Source organism: Cherax quadricarinatus, chromosome 29 (genome assembly GCF_038502225.1).
Source record: "Cherax quadricarinatus isolate ZL_2023a chromosome 29, ASM3850222v1, whole genome shotgun sequence".
In the NCBI taxonomy this organism is placed as follows: domain Eukaryota; kingdom Metazoa; phylum Arthropoda; class Malacostraca; order Decapoda; family Parastacidae; genus Cherax; species Cherax quadricarinatus.
Window position 1 is genome coordinate 37,743,221 of NC_091320.1, and position 18,895 is coordinate 37,762,115.

Below are 18,895 nucleotides of genomic sequence, written 5' to 3' on the forward strand. Positions count from 1 at the left end.
TTGAAGACTTTGATTAAGTCTTAATTTTTGCAGTTAATAGTTTAAAATCTGGCTGGTAGGATGTCGAAGCTGTTCTAAGAAGCTCAGTTTGGTGGCTCATAAATGTCATTCCTGAGAAGAGAGATTCACAGCAGTAAGTTGTCCCAAAAATTGAGAGTAGTTGGAAGCCAGTTTTCTGAAGACTGGGATACGTTGCTTCTGGAATTTATTTCCAAAATTCAGTTAGATGTGAGCTTTTATGTCCTAGCTTCAAACCCACATCTTCCTGCAGCTCGATAAGCTTTGTTGCTATTGAAGCAACAAAGGCAAAAGGTGCAACTACAGGACATCCATCCTTGATGACATGTCACTAAAGGTACAACAGGACACCCATCACTGATGACATCAGTCACTAAAGGTACAACAACAGGACACCCATCACTGATGACATCAGTCACTAAAGGTACAACAGGACACCCATCACTGATGACATCAGTCACTAAAGGTACAACAACAGGACACCCATCACTGATGACATCAGTCACTAAAGGTACAACAGGACACCCATCACTGATGACATCAGTCACTAAAGGTACAACAACAGGACACCCATCACTGATGACATCAGTCACTAAAGGTACAACAGGACACCCATCACTGATGACATCAGTCACTAAAGGTACAACAGGACACCCATCACTGATGACATCAGTCACTAAAGGTACAACAGGACACCCATCACTGATGACATCAGTCACTAAAGGTACAACAGGACACCCATCACTGATGACATCAGTCACTAAAGGTACAACAGGACACCCATCACTGATGACATCAGTCACTAAAGGTACAACAGGACACCCATCACTGATGACATCAGTCACTAAAGGTACAACAGGACACCCATCACTGATGACATCAGTCACTAAAGGTACAACAGGACACCCATCACTGATGACATCAGTCACTAAAGGTACAACAGGACACCCATCACTGATGACATCAGTCACTAAAGGTACAACAGGACACCCATCACTGATGACATCAGTCACTAAAGGTACAACAGGACACCCATCACTGATGACATCAGTCACTAAAGGTACAACAGGACACCCATCACTGATGACATCAGTCACTAAAGGTACAACAGGACACCCATCACTGATGACATCAGTCACTAAAGGTACAACAGGACACCCATCACTGATGACATCAGTCACTAAAGGTACAACAGGACACCCATCACTGATGACATCAGTCACTAAAGGTACAACAGGACACCCATCACTGATGACATCAGTCACTAAAGGTACAACAGGACACCCATCACTGATGACATCAGTCACTAAAGGTACAACAGGACACCCATCACTGATGACATCAGTCACTAAAGGTACAACAGGACACCCATCACTGATGACATCAGTCACTAAAGGTACAACAGGACACCCATCACTGATGACATCAGTCACTAAAGGTACAACAGGACACCCATCACTGATGACATCAGTCACTAAAGGTACAACAGGACACCCATCACTGATGACATCAGTCACTAAAGGTACAACAGGACACCCATCACTGATGACATCAGTCACTAAAGGTACAACAGGACACCCATCACTGATGACATCAGTCACTAAAGGTACAACAGGACACCCATCACTGATGACATCAGTCACTAAAGGTACAACAACAGGACACCCATCACTGATGACATCAGTCACTAAAGGTACAACAACAGGACACCCATCACTGATGACATCAGTCACTAAAGGTACAACAACAGGACACCCATCACTGATGACATCAGTCAGTAAAGGTACAACAACAGGACACCCATCACTGATGACATCAGTCACTAAAGGTACAACAGGACACCCATCACTGATGACATCAGTCACTAAAGGTACAACAACAGGACACCCATCACTGATGACATCAGTCACTAAAGGTACAACAACAGGACAACCATCACTGATGACATCAGTCACTAAAGGTACAACAGGACACCCATCACTGATGACATCAGTCACTAAAGGTACAACAGGACACCCATCACTGATGACATCAGTCACTAAAGGTACAACAGGACACCCATCACTGATGACATCAGTCACTAAAGGTACAACAGGACACCCATCACTGATGACATCAGTCACTAAAGGTACAACAGGACACCCATCACTGATGACATCAGTCACTAAAGGTACAACAGGACACCCATCACTGATGACATCAGTCACTAAAGGTACAACAACAGGACACCCATCACTGATGACATCAGTCACTAAAGGTACAACAACAGGACACCCATCACTGATGACATCAGTCACTAAAGGTACAACAACAGGACACCCATCACTGATGACATCAGTCACTAAAGGTACAACAACAGGACACCCATCACTGATGACATCAGTCAGTAAAGGTACAACAACAGGACACCCATCACTGATGACATCAGTCACTAAAGGTACAACAGGACACCCATCACTGATGACATCAGTCACTAAAGGTACAACAACAGGACACCCATCACTGATGACATCAGTCACTAAAGGTACAACAACAGGACAACCATCACTGATGACATCAGTCACTAAAGGTACAACAGGACACCCATCACTGATGACATCAGTCACTAAAGGTACAACAGGACACCCATCACTGATGACATCAGTCACTAAAGGTACAACAGGACACCCATCACTGATGACATCAGTCACTAAAGGTACAACAGGACACCCATCACTGATGACATCAGTCACTAAAGGTACAACAGGACACCCATCACTGATGACATCAGTCACTAAAGGTACAACAGGACACCCATCACTGATGACATCAGTCACTAAAGGATTCGCATAAAATTAAATAAAAATGGCTTTACATATTTTTTGTTTTCTCAAACCTGTTTTATAAAGTGTTTCTAGGTTTTCTCCGTATTGTTCCAATTTCCTGTCTTTAATTTCAGCCTCAGGAAAAGTAGTTATTCTTAATTTAGAAAGTTGGGAAAGTGGTCAAATTTCTTTGTTGTCAGATCTCTTTGAAAAAACTTTAAGCTGAGTACTGAAAACTGATTGAGGAAGTTCTGTAATAACTTGTTCCATCCTTGAAGGGCCAGATATAAATACTGGTGTTGAATTACATCTGTAAAGGACATCAGATCCTGTACCCATTCGTGATCTTCTAGTTATTGGTATTTCTTTTTTCTTTTCTCTCAATAACTAGTTAAAAAAAAAAGAGAGACAAAATTATTCTAAAGATTGGTATTTGAGAACTATATTACACTACAGTAGAATGAAAGGTCACCTGGCTTTTCTTCAAGCTTCAGCTCCTTAATATTAAGCAGACTCTTGGATGTCATACTGCCAGGCTCCTGCTCGCTTATCAATATCCCTGGCAGGTTAAATCACCAACACCTGATGATGTAGACCAAACTTAAAAGTATTTTTTCCAAAGTGGAAAAGTACCAACCATTCTGGAAAAATTCCTGACTTTGCCCACCGTAAATAACGCATATCCACTTATTTTTTTCGAGGATACCTTGCTAAAATATAGAGTATTTTTTTGCGTGTGTGTCCTAATTCATGTCTGCATAAATAACGAATTACGATTGTAACCAGATATAAACACGTAAATAGTTCATTACCACTAACTTGTTTAGTTATCAGAACGTTACTGCCCAATCCCTGGACCCATTATGTGCCTCTGTAATATTTTGACAACCGCCCACACCATGGGTATGGTGTGCATAATAAAGATATAAAACTAAGTGACACACCTCACTTCCTTCGTATATATGCTGTTATTTTCGGCTCTTGTATACTAGAAGTGATCAAGGTCTTAGGACCTCTGTTTTCTAATAAATATGTTCTGTTTCCTGTCGTGTATTTTTAAACCAGTTTGTTGTTATCAATTATCAAGGTTAATACCACATTCTTATGTACACAAGACATCAGGAGGTCTGGTGTACCAAAGATTTCTGCTCAGAAATTCAACTCAGTGACAATGTTTGTGTCACAGGAGAGAAAGAAACGCATGAAAGATTCGTTTTATTGTAAATACATTTCAAACATCATAATACCGCAATTTATATATATATATATATATATATATATTGATACAAACTATTTACATACAGATACAAACAGAATCTTGCATTTTCCCTTCGAAAAGTCTCCATAAATCACTCTAGACACTAAAGATCACAAGTACTGAGTGTTGAAGAATCAGCTGCGATCCATCATTATGCACAGGTTGGACATGTGTTCATCATTCTTGGTAAAATGATAGAATACATGATTAGTGGACTGGTCTCCATAAAAGTATGATGAAATAATGCAGAAACTAAGCTCTGTAGGTACACTCAGCCGTCTGGGAGACAGGTACGAACTTGGAGAACTCAACACCGTTCTTGTTGAAGACAGCGGCACACTTCTCGGCAGCAGGTCCTGAGGTCTGGGGAGTACGAGAGAACACGAAGCCGAACTCTGCTTTGTAGTTATCGGTGCTGACGCAGGAGTAGACGCAGGAGTAAGTTTCGTAGTCAGTAGCGATGACTTCGTAGGGTGAAGCAAACACTGTCGAGAAATGTTGCAAATTTCAGTAAAAAAATATAAGTAGACAGTCTGTAAACAACAATCTCCCAAGAAGGTATTATGTCCTTTAATATATAAATGAAAATAAGAAACCTGTATGACATTTTTTTTTCACTCTGTAAAGATTGCTGAAACTTTCTGTCTCGTAAACATTTAAGATATCAGGCGAATTATATTTAGTTCTACTTATATTCCTTATTCGCTTGATCTTTCTATATTTCTCATTAGTTCTTAATTTTGCAAAATATTAAGAACTAGTGTATGATTGCTCCTTTTCATGCAACAAAATTACTGACAAAAACAAAATGAAATAGCCGAAAAGTAAATTCAGAAGTTGAAGTTGGGTTTTTAAATATTTAAGGACTTGTCAAATAAACCAGGAAGAGACTTATTGTTATTGAATGAATGAAAGCTAAAAGTTTTAACAGTGAGTAACAAACAAAAAAAAATCCCAGAGAGTATTCATGGGAAGGTAAAAGACATTTGAATGAACAATTGGTTAAAATCTAGAACTGTATGTTTTAGAAATTTACAAAAGAATTAGGTAATATCCGTATACTTGGGGTTGAAAGGAAAGTAGATGAAGATCTAAAATGTTTAATATGAAGAGTGAGCAAATTTTGAGGTGTCTTATACAAATGGGATTAAGTAACCTATATCTGAATTTTGCAAAGGAAGACGTTAGGGAATAACAAATTCTAAAGTTAAAATGAAAGTTAATTTATTAAACAAGTGGAAAGTTATAGAGTAGAAAATTACAAGATTCACTGTTGACTAAGATGAGACAGAGTGAAAAGAATGATGTTAAACAGATGTTTTGATGATTCGGGAAGACAGTAGTCAGCGTAGGCGGCAGATGTCCAGTGTTACGGGAATGTTAGAACAGGAGGAAGTCGTGTTTTGTGGGTGTGAAAATTATTGTTACTGATAAAAATTATATGAGAGGTTCATTCAGTGTATAAGAGATGTATGAAGACCGTTAGCTCATAGTGAAGAAAAACTGTAAACTATTGCAGTTTTGGAAAAAATCAATGAGGTCAGAAAGTTATTATAGCAAATGCATTTGTCTATTACGAGTCACAGTGGTGAGGTGATGCATCAGGAGGTCAGGGCGCTGGGGATGGAGAGAAAATGTTGGTCATAGATGAAGTGAGAAGATAAATCTCATGTCTTTGGCAGTGAATAATGAGATCAACTAGAAAGTGAAGAGATAGAAGGTAGCAAAAAAAAAAAAAGTAATTGGTTTAAAAGTGGGAAAAGGAACAAGGATTGCTAAGAATAGCGCCGAAATGCTGGAAGCAAGTCGAACTAAAGATTTGGAATTGTTAGCACATTTGTTTATAGTGTGTATATATAAAGGAGAGGTAACCAAGCGGGTTAATAGCAGTTAGCTGTTAAAAAAAGACCTGCATAAGTCAAATAAGAAAATATTTTTACCTAATACTTAGTCAACTTAAATATTCAGTATTTACCCGAGGGAGCATCAATGAGCATGTGAGCTGCTGGGAACTCCTTAGTTGGGTAGACCTTGAAGTCCACCTGAAGGTACTCGTCGCTGGGGTTGAAGCCGGCGGTGGTCACCTTGAAGCCGTAGTCACTCTCGGAATAGTCATAGTATGAGTGGACGCAGCGAGTTACTGGCTGATATGGGTTCTCGATGACGTGGGTCTGGTACCATCGCCCAGCATACTGCAATAAGGAGAATAATGTACACACACACACACATACATATATATATATGCAATAAGATCACAGTAAACAGGTGATTTCAGAATATGCAAAACAACCACTCTGAAAGAATAGAGAAATTCCAAGCGCTTTCGTGACTACTCACATTATCAAGGAACTATCATAGTTCCTTGATAATGTGAGTAGTCACGAAAGCGCTTGGAATTTCTCTATTCTTTCAGAGTGGTTGTTTTGCATATATATATATATATATATATATATATATATATATATATATATATATATATATATATATATATATATATATATATATATATATATATATATAATGTCGTGCCGAATATGTAAAACTGGTCAATTAGCAAGAACTCCTTTAAAATTAAGTCCTTTCTAAAATTTTATCTTATACGTTTAAAGATATATTTTTTTCATCAATGATAATGTAAAAATTTTTAATTTTGCTACAGAAGAATCTTAGAAAACTTACCTAACCTTATTATAACAAGAACAATTTATTTTACCCTAACCCAACTAAATATACTTTAGATTTGTTTACAATAATTTAATACTAAACAAACACAGTGAATTATATTTTTTTCGTTAGGTTCAGAATGATTTTTGCGAAATTATTGCATACACAAATTTTCGCTTGTCCTATATGACAAGATGAGCGTTGCTATTTAAGCCAAGATCGCAAGTTCTGCCTATTCGGCACGACATATATATATATATATATATATATATATATATATATATATATATATATATATATATATATATATATATATCCTCAGGTCAAGAAGGGAAACTGGTCAGTGGCTGGACAGCAGGGAAAGAAGTTGACGATCAAGAAGACGAATGGAAAGGTAGAAACGATGAAGAAGAAAGAGACTGCCGTGGAAACTGTTGTGGAAACATCCAATACATTCTCAGTGCTACCCGACGAATGTGAGTTGACTACTGGGAACGACACGACGAAAGACATTAAGGAAGGTACGAATATTGTTGTTGTTGGGGATAGCCAAGTTAGGTATATGGATAGGGCGTTCTGCTTGAAGGACAGGAGTAGGAGACAGAGAGTTTGCTTTCCTGGGGCTGGGATGGAGGATATTGTTAGCCGTCTGGATGACATCATGAGAGGTAATGGGAGCAATCCTATTATCTGTCTCAGTGCTGGAGGCAACGATGTTGGCAGACGTAGGAGTGAGGACCTGATTAGCAGGTATAGGTCAGCAATAGAAATAATTAGAAGTAAGGGTGGGAACCCTCTCATATGTGGTATTTTGCCAAGGAGGGGAGTTGGAAATGAATGGTTGTCCAGGGCAATTGGTGTCAATTGCTGGCTGGACAAATACTGTAAGGAAAATGCGGTAACATTCATTGACAACTGGGACCTCTTCTATGGCAGAGATGACATGTATGCTAGGGATGGGGTTCACTTATCTAGGTGTGGGGTGGGAGCACTGGCAACTGCAGTGGAGGGAGCAGTTAGGACTTTAAACTAGGAATAGTTAGTGGTATGGGTTTTGGCAGGAAAACAGTGAAGTCCCAGTGTAGAAATATTTCTAGGGGAAATTGTAATAATAAGAACGAGATAGATAGTAATAATAAGAACGAGATAGATATTGAAAAGCCAGGGACCTTGGGTGATAAGGACAGTAATAGGTTTAGTAGAAAAATAGAAATGAGCAGGAAGGGTAAAGAGAAAGGAGAGTCTTTCAATGTTTATTATGCTAATTGCCGTAGTGCTAGGAATAAGATGGAAGTATTGGGAGGGGGGGTGGGGTGGCATTGTGTGTCCGAGATGAAGTAACACATACAGAGTCTGTTTGGATAGAATTTTCAGAGTGGCATGAAAAACTGATTTTAGGAGTGATATACCGTCCCCCAAACTTAGATAGGGACCAAGGGAAACTACTATGGGAGGAAATTGTTAAGGCCACAAGGCACGATAATGTAGTAATTCTAGGAGACTTTAACTTTAGTCATGTTGATTGGAATTTCTTGACTGGGAATTTAGAATCATACGACTTCTTAGAAGTATTTCAGGATTGTTTTTCGAAGCAGTTTGTGACAGAACCTACGAGGGGAAATAACCTGCTTGACTTAGTTATGGCAAACAATGAATCCCTTGTTAATAATTTAGAAATTTCAGAGGAACTGGGTGCTAGCGACCACAAATCAATTACATTTAGCATTGAATGGAAGTACGATAGTAGCGATAACTCAGTAACAGTCCCAGATTTTCGCTTAGCAGATTACGATGGGCTTAGAGAACACATATCATCTGTTGACTGGGGTAACGAAGAGAGCTATCAATATGACAATTTTCTGAACACTATACATGCTGCTCAAAGAGCGTTTATCCCATATAAAGAAATTAGATCAAATAGAAATGACCCAAAATGGAGGAATAATAGGCTGAAATATCTACTAGGGCATAAGAAAGGAATTTATAGGCGTATCAAAAGAGGTGAGGGTCATCTTATGAATCAGTATATTGACATTAAGAGGGACATTAAAAAGGGGATAAGAAAAGCTAAAAGGGACTATGAAATTAAAGTTGCTAGGGATTCTAAAACTAACCCAAAAAGTTTTTTCCAGGTCTATAGAACAAAAGTTAGAGATAAGATAGGTCCCCTTAAAAATAACTATGGGCACCTTACTGACAAAGAGAATGAAATGTGCTTGATTTTAAATAATTATTTTCTCTCAGTTTTTACACAGGAAGACACTAGCAATATTCCAGTAATTAATTTTTACAGTGGGCTAGAAGAAGATAAATTATGTAACATCACAGTCACTAGTGAGATGGTTGTGAAGCAGATAGACAGACTGAAGCAAAATAAGTCGCCGGGTCCTGATGAGGTTTTTTCAAGGGTTCTTAAGGAATGCAAAATGAAACTCTGTGAACCATTAACTAATATTTTTAATTTATCTCTTCAAACAGGTGTAGTGTCTGATATGTGGAAGATGGCTAATGTAACTCCTATTTTTAAAACAGGGGACAAGTCGTTACCGTCAAATTACCGCCCAATAAGCCTGACCTCAATTGTAGGCAAATTACTAGAGTCAATTATAGCTGAGATTATAAGAAGCCATCTCGATAAGCATTGCTTGATTAATGATACTCAGCATGGATTCACAAGAGGCCGGTCTTGTCTAACTAATTTATTAACTTTCTTCAGTAAAGCTTTTGAGGCTGTTGACCACAATAAAGAATTTGATATTATTTACTTAGATTTTAGTAAGGCTTTTGATAGAGTTCCGCACCATAGACTGTTAAAGAAAGTGGCAGCTCATGGCATTGGGGGAAAAGTGCTCTCGTGGATCGAGTCATGGCTCACTGACAGGAAGCAGAGAGTGTCCATAAATGGAGTTAAATCCGAGTGGGGATCTGTAACAAGTGGCGTTCCACAGGGATCAGTCTTGGGCCCGTTGTTGTTTATAATATATATCAATGATCTTGATGAGGGAATTACTAGTGATATGAGCAAATTCGCCGATGACACAAAGATAGGTAGGATAATTGATTCAAACGTAGATGTTATGGAACTTCAGGAGGATTTAAACAAACTCTATTCTTGGTCAGAAAAGTGGCAGATGCAGTTCAATGTAGATAAATGCAAGGTTCTGAAGCTTGGGAGTGCCCATAACCCTAGTACTTATAAGTTAAGTGATGTAGAACTTAGCCATACAGATTGCGAAAAGGACTTGGGGGTTATGGTGAGCAGCAACCTTAAACCAAGACAGCAATGCCTAAGCGTACGTAATAAGGCAAATAGATTACTGGGATTTATATCAAGAAGTGTAAGCAACAGAAGTCCAGAGGTCATACTGCAGCTTTATACATCATTAGTAAGGCCTCACCTAGATTATGCAGCTCAGTTCTGGTCTCCGTATTACAAAAATGGACATAAATTCGTTAGAAAACATTCAGCATAGGATGACTAAATTAATACATAGCATTAGAAATCTTTCTTATGAAGAAAGATTGAAGACTCTTAAGTTACATTCACTTGTTAGACGAAGAATGAGGGGAGACCTGATCGAAGTGTATAAGTGGAAGATAGGTATTAATAAAGGGGATATTAATAAGGTCTTGAGGATGTCTCTCCAAGAGAGAACCCGCAGTAATGGATTTAAATTAGATAAGTTTAGATTTAGAAAGGACATAGGAAAGTATTGGTTTGGAAATAGGGTAGTTGATGAGTGGAACAGTCTACCTAGTTGGGTTATTGAGGCTAGGACTTTGGGTAGTTTCAAATCTAGGTTGGATAAGTACATGAGTGGGAGGGGTTGGATTTGAGTGGGACTTTCACATCAGAGCTTATTTCTTGGGTGGCATTGAAAATTGGGTTGGGCAAATGTTTTGTTAGTGGGATGAATTGTAAAGGACCTGCCTAGCATGGGCCAGCAGGCCTCCTGCAGTGTTCCTCCTTTATGTTATGTTCTTATATATATATACATATACATATATATATATATATATATATATATATATATATATATATATATATATATATATATATATATATATATATATATATATATATATATATATATATTATATATATATATAAGAGAAGAGAATAAAGGTTCCTCGGGAAAAACTCAAGGTTCTCCCCGGAGCTGTTTGAATATTTTCTTCAACCAGCAATTATTACTACTCACAGGGAATCAAGAAACCTAAATGTTATTAAATTCTGTTGAAAATGTAGGAGAGGCGTAGCTACGGTAGAAACTTTGGACGTGCCAGAATCTCAAATAATTATTAAACAAAAAAACAATAATACAAGTTCTCAGGAAACGCAGTTCAGCACAACAACGAATAATCAGAAGTTGACCGACTCTCCGTACCATTGAAAAATTTCAAAAAACCAGTCGAGTGAACAATGGCATGTTAAACCTGGACACTAGAAATAAATATTACTAAAGCGATATCACGCAGGGAATGGATAATGGGAGGCTGTCAGTATTAACATGAAAAAGGCAGGGAAAGCTCCAATTCCTGGGGGCTAAAAGACACCTTGCTATTTAGGACACATCTCTTCTTTTCTGTCATTATATATATATATATATATATATATATATATATATATATATATATATATATATATATATATATATATATATATATATATATATATATATATATATATATATATGTATGTATATAATTACCCTCCACTAACCTTTCTGAGGTCGAAGTTATCCTGGTTAGCAACTGAGGCACATTTGCCAGGTTTGACGAAATTTGGAATTCCGTCAGCTGAAACACAGGCCAGGAGAGCGGCAGTGAGGACTGTAGTGAACATGTTGGATATTACACTTACTCTGAGGAAACCGGTCTCATGTTCTTCCTTATATATATTTCGTTTTTCATAAGAGAAAGTGCTAGATGTTGTTATTTCAGAGGGCGCGAGAAAAATTAAAGTATTCAAAAAATAACGTTGTTCTTCAATACGATGGTGTATTGTATGTTGATAAGAATGACATGATCACTTTAATATTCAAGTATTTTATTCAAATATTAAACAATAACTACTTTTGTAAGGGCAAAAACAACAGATAAATGCGAAAGAATGTTAAGAAATATCTGGAACTCTAGGTAGGTCGGTATGGACCTCTAGCATCGTGAGGTATAAATGCCGTACCTGCTACTGATGTTGGTTAGTAGATACTTTTACCTGGTACTATGAAGTCACTGTCCATCCTGCTGGTCCTTGTGGCCGCCGTCGCTGCTGATAAGATCCCAGACTTCGTAGTCCCCGGCCAGTGTCCTGCTGTTGACGAGAACAAGCTTTGGTCCGAGCAAGTGCCAAACCATGCCAACGTAAGTTCTCTGATATATATATATATATATATATATATATATATATATATATATATATATATATATATATATATATATATATATATATATATATATATATATATATATGCAAAACAACCACTCTGAAAGAATAGAGAAATTCCAAGCGCTTTCGTGACTACTCACATTATCAAGGAACTATGAAAGTAAAGCATCCAAGGAAGCTATATAAGGGGTCTGGCCAGCACCTCACTATCAGATCCCACAACGGTTAAACACCTGACGCGCGCCGACCCAACTTGGATAGGTCCTTTGCACAACTCACCCCACAAACTATTCTACCCACGAAAATTTCAAAATTATTTGTCCAGTGTATTATTAAATTCTTCCCAAATTCTATTAATTATAAATGGATCTAATTTATATAAACCAAAGGAAATATTCATATTATTGTCAAAACTGCTTTTTATGAAACAAGATTCAATTATATTCCTGTCGACCATGGACTTGCTTGATACTACTTTCTCAACTTTTTGAAAATCAATTGGATGGTTAAAATCTCTTACATGAATAAATAGAGCATTGGAATCTTGTCCAGTTCTAATGCTATATTTATGTTGTTTTAATCTTAGTTCGAGATTTTTACCAGTTTGACCGTAATAAACTTTATCGCAAATTTTACAAGGAATCTTATAGACACATCCATCAGCATTTTGGGGGGAATTCTTTATCAAAAGTTTTTTTACTGTATCAAGATTTTTGAATACAACTTTAATATTAAAAGTCTTAAGAAGAAAAGGCATATCAACCAAGTTTTCATGGTAAGGGAGAACCAACATATTTTTAGTTGAATAAGGCTGGTTGTCCCTTTTTGGATTGTAAAAAGTATTTCTATCAACTTTAAAAGATTTATCAATTACATTTCTTGGGTATTTTAAATCATTACCTATTTCATAAATTTTGGATATTTCCTCATCTATGAACTCAGGACTACAAATTCGTAAAGCTCTCAAAAACATTGATGAGAAAACAGACAGTTTGACTCTATTTATTCATGTAAGAGATTTTAACCATCGAATTGATTTTCAAAAAGTTGAGAAAGTAGTATCAAGCAAGTCCATGGTCGACAGGAATATAATTGAATCTTGTTTCATAAAAAGCAGTTTTGACAATAATATGAATATTTCCTTTGGTTTATATAAATTAGATCCATTTATAATAGAATTTGGGAAGAATTTAATAATACACTGGACAAATAATTTTGAAATTTTCTTGGGTAGAATAGTTTGTGGGGCGAGTTGTGCAAAGGACCTATCCAAGTTGGGTCGGCGCGCGTCAGGTGTTTAACCGTTGTGGGATCTGATAGTGAGGTGCTGGCCAGACCCCTTATATAGCTTCCTTGGATGCTTTACTTTCATAGTTCCTTGATAATGTGAGTAGTCACGAAAGCGCTTGGAATTTCTCTATTCTTTCAGAGTGGTTGTTTTGCATATTCTGAAATCACCTGTTTACTGTGATCTTATTGCATATATATATATATATATATATATATATATATATATATATATATATATATATATATATATATATATATATAGATATATATATGTATATATGTTATACACAGCTTACAAGATGAGGTATCTTTATTGAAGACATTTCGCCATCCATCGACTTTTTCATTTTAATATAGAGATGATATACAAAGGCAGTAAAAGTTGAGGTAATCAGACCCTGAGCCGGTGTTCAGTACTTTAGTTTTGATGAATCTGAGACTAAGATTAACATCCGTAACACTGATTGCCTTATCTTCCAATGTCTTGTGTATAATTCAGAAAGGCTTAGGGACTGATTATCTCAACTTCTACTGTGTTCGCATATCATCTCTACATTAAACTGAATAAGCCAATGGTTTGCGAAGCCTCTCCAAATATAATTACCCAGGTGTTATGTGTGTGTGTAATTCCTCAACATTATTACTAGTAAGTTTATTCAGATATGCACACATTTACATAGATTATTATACATAGCAGCATATGTGCAGAGAGCCTGAGACAACCCAGAAAAGTCCGACAGAGTGACTTATTTCCATCGGAGTCCTATGTAGAAGTTCTTAAAGATCATCATAAAGATTAATATTGGTACTGGGAAATTTTCATGTGGTGCAATCGCTGAAATATAAGTTTTAAACTTATTATTTAACAATGTTTTATCATTTTTTTAAATATGTTCTTAAATATTTTTTTATAAACAGAATTCTAATGTTTATTTTTCTTGCATTGCAGTATGCTGGTGTATGGTACCAGTTCGCACTTACTAACAACCCATATCAACTGATCAACAAATGTGTCCGCAACGAATATACCTTCGGTAAGTTTTCTGACCAGAAATCTTAAACACGGTGTTTAGGCACAAATTTACCTCAACATGGATCTGTAGGAAGTTATTTTCGGATAATGATAGCTATAATTTATTTTGACAGATGGAAAACAGTTTGATGTTGTGTCGACTGGTGTCACTGCTGACGGCAGTTTGTTGAAGCGCAGCGGTCAGGTCTACGCTAACCCCCTGGGTGAACCTCACCTCTCCATTGACTTTGAGAACTGTAAGTTGTCGCAGATTCATGTAACTTAACCATGATAATTTTTTTAAAGGCTTCTTGGTACATGACAATACGCAGTATAATGCGATAACTGTTTAATACATAGATCACAAAGTTCGTTTGATTTGCCTCTATCGCTAAAGTTTTTGAAAAATTATTTTTTGTATTCCATAATTTTCTTCCTTCAGCTTTCGCGGCTCCCTACGTTATCCTGGATACTGACTACACTAACTTCGCCTGCGTATATTCCTGCATCAGCTACAACTTTGGTTATTACTCAGACTTTGCTTTCATCTTCACTCGCTCCCCAAGTCTGGCAGACAAGTTCGTGAAGCGCTGTGAAACTGCCTTCAAGAGCATCGATGTTGACACTTCCCGCTTCACCAAGACCGTTCAAGGATCCTCCTGTGATTATGATGACCAGAAATCTCTTTAAATGTTTTCATCCGGCGAATCTCGTTTCGTCTTGTAATGAATTTTTGTATGTCCAGAAATATAAATATTAACAATAAATGTTCTACGTGATATTATTAATAAAAGATTTAATTACAAGAATCTTTGAATGTTCGATAACGCATGTATATACACACACACACACACACATTATATATATATATATATATATATATATATATATATATATATATATATATATATATATATATATATATATATATATATATATATATATATATATAGCAACAGATGAATTCCTTATAACGACTGATATGGATCCTGCAAATGAATCCATCATTTTTTTAAATTTTATATTTTGTTGCTGATGATGCTGTTAGATATGGTGAGGCACCTGTTCTCACATATGACCTGGTTCTTTCCTTTAAAACTCTAGGAATTTTTAACAATGAACCAGAAAGCAGCCAACTAAAGAAAGTTATAAAGAGGGACAGCAGACGATGATAAGCTTTCAAGGATGCACTGAATTTGTAATGACTAGCGCTGTGTTGGGAGAAATTTTTTAAATATACAATGGAAATGCTGTAAATCACATGGTGAAAGATAAAGCGATTGTAAGGGCCATACGTAGCCATCTGATAGTATATTTTGTGCCCAACACAATTCTATCAAGAAAAGCAATACGTATGTTCACAGAAAGTGGGAGGTAGTGACGATTTAACTGAAGTCCGTGTCCTTGTTTGATGGCTGCTAACTGTAGAAGTCTCTCCTGAAGATTTACCACCCCCCTCCCGAAGTTATTTAGTGAAAGACGTCCAAGCTTAACAATCTTAGATAAGTTGGAAACATATATGACTGTAGTATTATGGTTACGACTTATGCTCAGGCGGAAAATTCTGAGTAACTACATTAAGTAAGAACGAACTGGAAACTGATAATTTCATTTTGCTCAGATTTTATGCTGTCACTGGTCACAGTCTATGCCACAAATGTGCTTACAGATGATAACTGAACTCGAAAGTACTGTTCCTGAAGTACATAATTCATTCCTCGGAGGACTACATGTTCTTCGAACAAGTAACAGATTTTGGGCAAGATCGTCGACAGACCTTGTAACATGTTGGTGACACATGGACACTTGCTGTAATTCATTAGATGAAGCTGCAACGCTCAAAACAGCAAAGCACATATCAGAGGCATAAAATGTTGTGCACGACCGCATGTACAAACTGCCCATTGATGTCAGTTGTTGTAATTCACCAGATTAATGAAACTTATCGTTTTCGTAATATACAAATTAGAATATATAGATTTTTGTACTAAAATGAAGTTATGATATATGTATATAGGTTTTAAAATTATAGTTGCATTTCCATTACTGTCAGAACCAAGTTATTTCTTAATTTTAAAATATAACTACGTTGTTTTTGACAATACTGACCTACTGGGATTTTTCACTGAATAACTTGAAAATTAATTATGTTAGAGTCAAGTATTATGGTTTATTGGAAACCTAACTCTCGTACCAAAATTTTTTGGTCTAAAGTATTTTTGTGTAGAGAAAATCGTTTAACACATTGCGTGTAAAATAATCATTAACACTGTTAAACTAATTTAAATTATGAAGAAAGATATCGTAGATCACTCATTCATAACTCATTAGAAAAAAAAAATGTTCTCCGTGAGACGGCATTGTGGGGGAAGCGGTCAAATTATCACGCGACCCGGCCCCAGTACACACTATTATCACACAACCTGGCCGAAGTACACACTATTATCACACAACCTGGCCCCAGTACACACTATTATCACAGGACCTGGCCCCAGTACACACTATTATCACACAACCTGGCCCTAGTACACACTATTATCACACAACCTGGCCCTAGTACACACTATTATCACACAACCTGGCCCCAGTACACACTTATCACACGACCTGGCTCCAGTACACACTATTATCACACGACCTGGCCCCAGTACACACTATTATCACACGACACGGCCCCAGTACACACTATTATCACACGACCTGGCCCCAGTACACACTATTATCACACGACCTGGCCCCAGTACACACTATCACACGACCTGGCCCCAGTACACATTATCATACGACCTGGCCACAGTACACATCACACGACCCAGCCCCAGTACACACTATTGTCACACGACGTGGCCCCAGTACATACTATTATCACACGACCTGGCTCCACACACTGTTATCACACGACCCGGCCCCAGTACACACTATTATCACAACCTGGCCCCAGTACACACTATCACACGACCCGGCACCAGTACACATCACACGACCCGGTCCCAGTACACAATTATCACACGACCTGGCCCCAGTACACACTATTATCACACGACCCGGCCTCAGTACACACTAATATTAATCGCACGACCTGGCCCCAGTACACACTATCACACGACCTAGCCCCAGTACACACTATTATCACACGACCTGGACCCAGTACACACTATTATCACACGACCTGGCCCCAGTACACATTATCATACGACCTGGCCACAGTACACATCACACGACCCAGCCCCAGTACACACTATTGTCACACGACGTGGCCCCAGTACATACTATTATCACACGACCTGGCTCCACACACTGTTATCACACGACCCGGCCCCAGTACACACTATTATCACAACCTGGCCCCAGTACACACTATCACACGACCCGGCCCCAGTACACATCACACGACCCGGTCCCAGTACACACTTATCACACGACCTGGCCCCAGTACACACTATTATCACACGACCCGGCCTCAGTACACACTAATATTAATCACACGACCTGGCCCCAGTACACACTATCACACGACCTAGCCCCAGTACACACTATTATCACACGACCTGGACCCAGTACACACTATTATCACACGACCTGGACCCAGTACACACTATTATCACACGACCTGGCTTCAGTACACACTATTATCACACGACCTGGCCCCAGTACACACTATTATCATACGACCTGGCCACAGTACACATCACACGACCCGGCCCCAGTACACACTATTATCACACAACCTGGCCCCAGTACACACTATTATCACACAACCTGGACCCAGTACACACTTATCACACGACCTGGCTCCAGTACACACTATTATCACACGATCTGGCAACAGTACACACTATTATCACACGACCTGGCCCCAGTACACACTATTATCACACGACCCGGCCCCAGTACACACTATTATCACACGACCTGGCCCCAGTACACACTATTATCAAACGACCTGGCCCCAGTACACACTATCACACGACCTGGCCCCAGTACACATTATCATACGACCTGGCCACAGTACACATCACACGACCCGGCCCCAGTACACACTATTGTCACACGACGTGGCCCCAATACACACTATTATCACACGACCTGGCTCAACACACTGTTATCACACGACCCGGCCCCAGTACACACTATTATCACAACCTGGCCCCAGTACACACTATCACACGACCCGGCCCCAGTACACATCACACGACCCGGTCCCAGTACACACTTATCACACGACCTGGCCCCAGTACACACTATTATCACACGACCCGGCCTCAGTACACACTAATATCACACGACCTGGCCCCAGTACACACTATCACACGACCTAGCCCCAGTACACACTATTATCACACGACCTGGACCCAGTACACACTATTATCACACGACCCGACCCCAGTACACACTATTATCACACGACCTGGCTCCAGTACACACTATTATCACACGACCTGGCCCCAGTACACACTATC

At 38.2% G+C, this 18,895-nt stretch overlaps 2 protein-coding genes across 4 annotated transcripts; one reads left to right on the forward strand and one right to left on the reverse strand.

The window, feature by feature from the left end:
- Positions 1 to 4,074: 4,074 nt before the first annotated feature.
- On the reverse strand, positions 4,075 to 12,085 carry LOC128690401 (crustacyanin-A2 subunit-like). 3 transcript variants are annotated; one of them, XM_053779077.2, is made up of 4 exons: positions 11,963 to 12,085; positions 11,468 to 11,577; positions 6,056 to 6,272; positions 4,075 to 4,565 (listed from the first exon to the last, which is right to left on the reverse strand). In XM_053779077.2, the coding sequence occupies exons 1-4, from the start codon at positions 11,985 to 11,987 to the stop codon at positions 4,333 to 4,335; spliced, it is 585 nt and encodes a 194-aa protein (XP_053635052.1). In that variant the 5' UTR covers positions 11,988 to 12,085; the 3' UTR covers positions 4,075 to 4,332. The 3 variants fall into 3 exon arrangements, with proteins under 3 accessions (XP_053635052.1, XP_053635055.1, XP_053635053.1); XM_053779080.2 differs by having other exon boundaries at positions 11,468 to 11,544; positions 11,963 to 12,071; XM_053779078.2 differs by having other exon boundaries at positions 11,468 to 11,609; positions 11,963 to 12,051.
- On the forward strand, positions 11,971 to 15,238 carry LOC128690402 (crustacyanin-C1 subunit-like). The gene is made up of 4 exons (XM_053779081.2): positions 11,971 to 12,108; positions 14,373 to 14,457; positions 14,570 to 14,692; positions 14,878 to 15,238. The coding sequence occupies exons 1-4, from the start codon at positions 11,971 to 11,973 to the stop codon at positions 15,123 to 15,125; spliced, it is 594 nt and encodes a 197-aa protein (XP_053635056.2). The 3' UTR covers positions 15,126 to 15,238.
- Positions 15,239 to 18,895: the final 3,657 nt, after the last annotated feature.

Excerpts from the sequence above, each read along its gene's own strand:
- LOC128690402 (XM_053779081.2), top strand. The coding sequence starts at position 11,971 with ATGAAGTCACTGTCCATCCTGCTGGTCCTTGTGGCCGCCGTCGCTGCT. Across the intron at positions 14,458-14,569 it reads CCGCAACGAATATACCTTCG|ATGGAAAACAGTTTGATGTT; the intron begins GTAAGTTTTCTG and ends TTATTTTGACAG. Across the intron at positions 14,693-14,877 it reads CTCCATTGACTTTGAGAACT|CTTTCGCGGCTCCCTACGTT; the intron begins GTAAGTTGTCGC and ends TTCTTCCTTCAG.
- LOC128690401 (XM_053779077.2), bottom strand. The coding sequence starts at position 11,987 with ATGGACAGTGACTTCATAGTACCAG. Across the intron at positions 11,578-11,962 it reads CAGTGACTTCATAGTACCAG|TCCTCACTGCCGCTCTCCTG; the intron begins GTAAAAGTATCT and ends TGTTCACTACAG. Across the intron at positions 4,566-6,055 it reads GCTCATTGATGCTCCCTCGG|TGTTTGCTTCACCCTACGAA; the intron begins GTAAATACTGAA and ends ATTTCTCGACAG.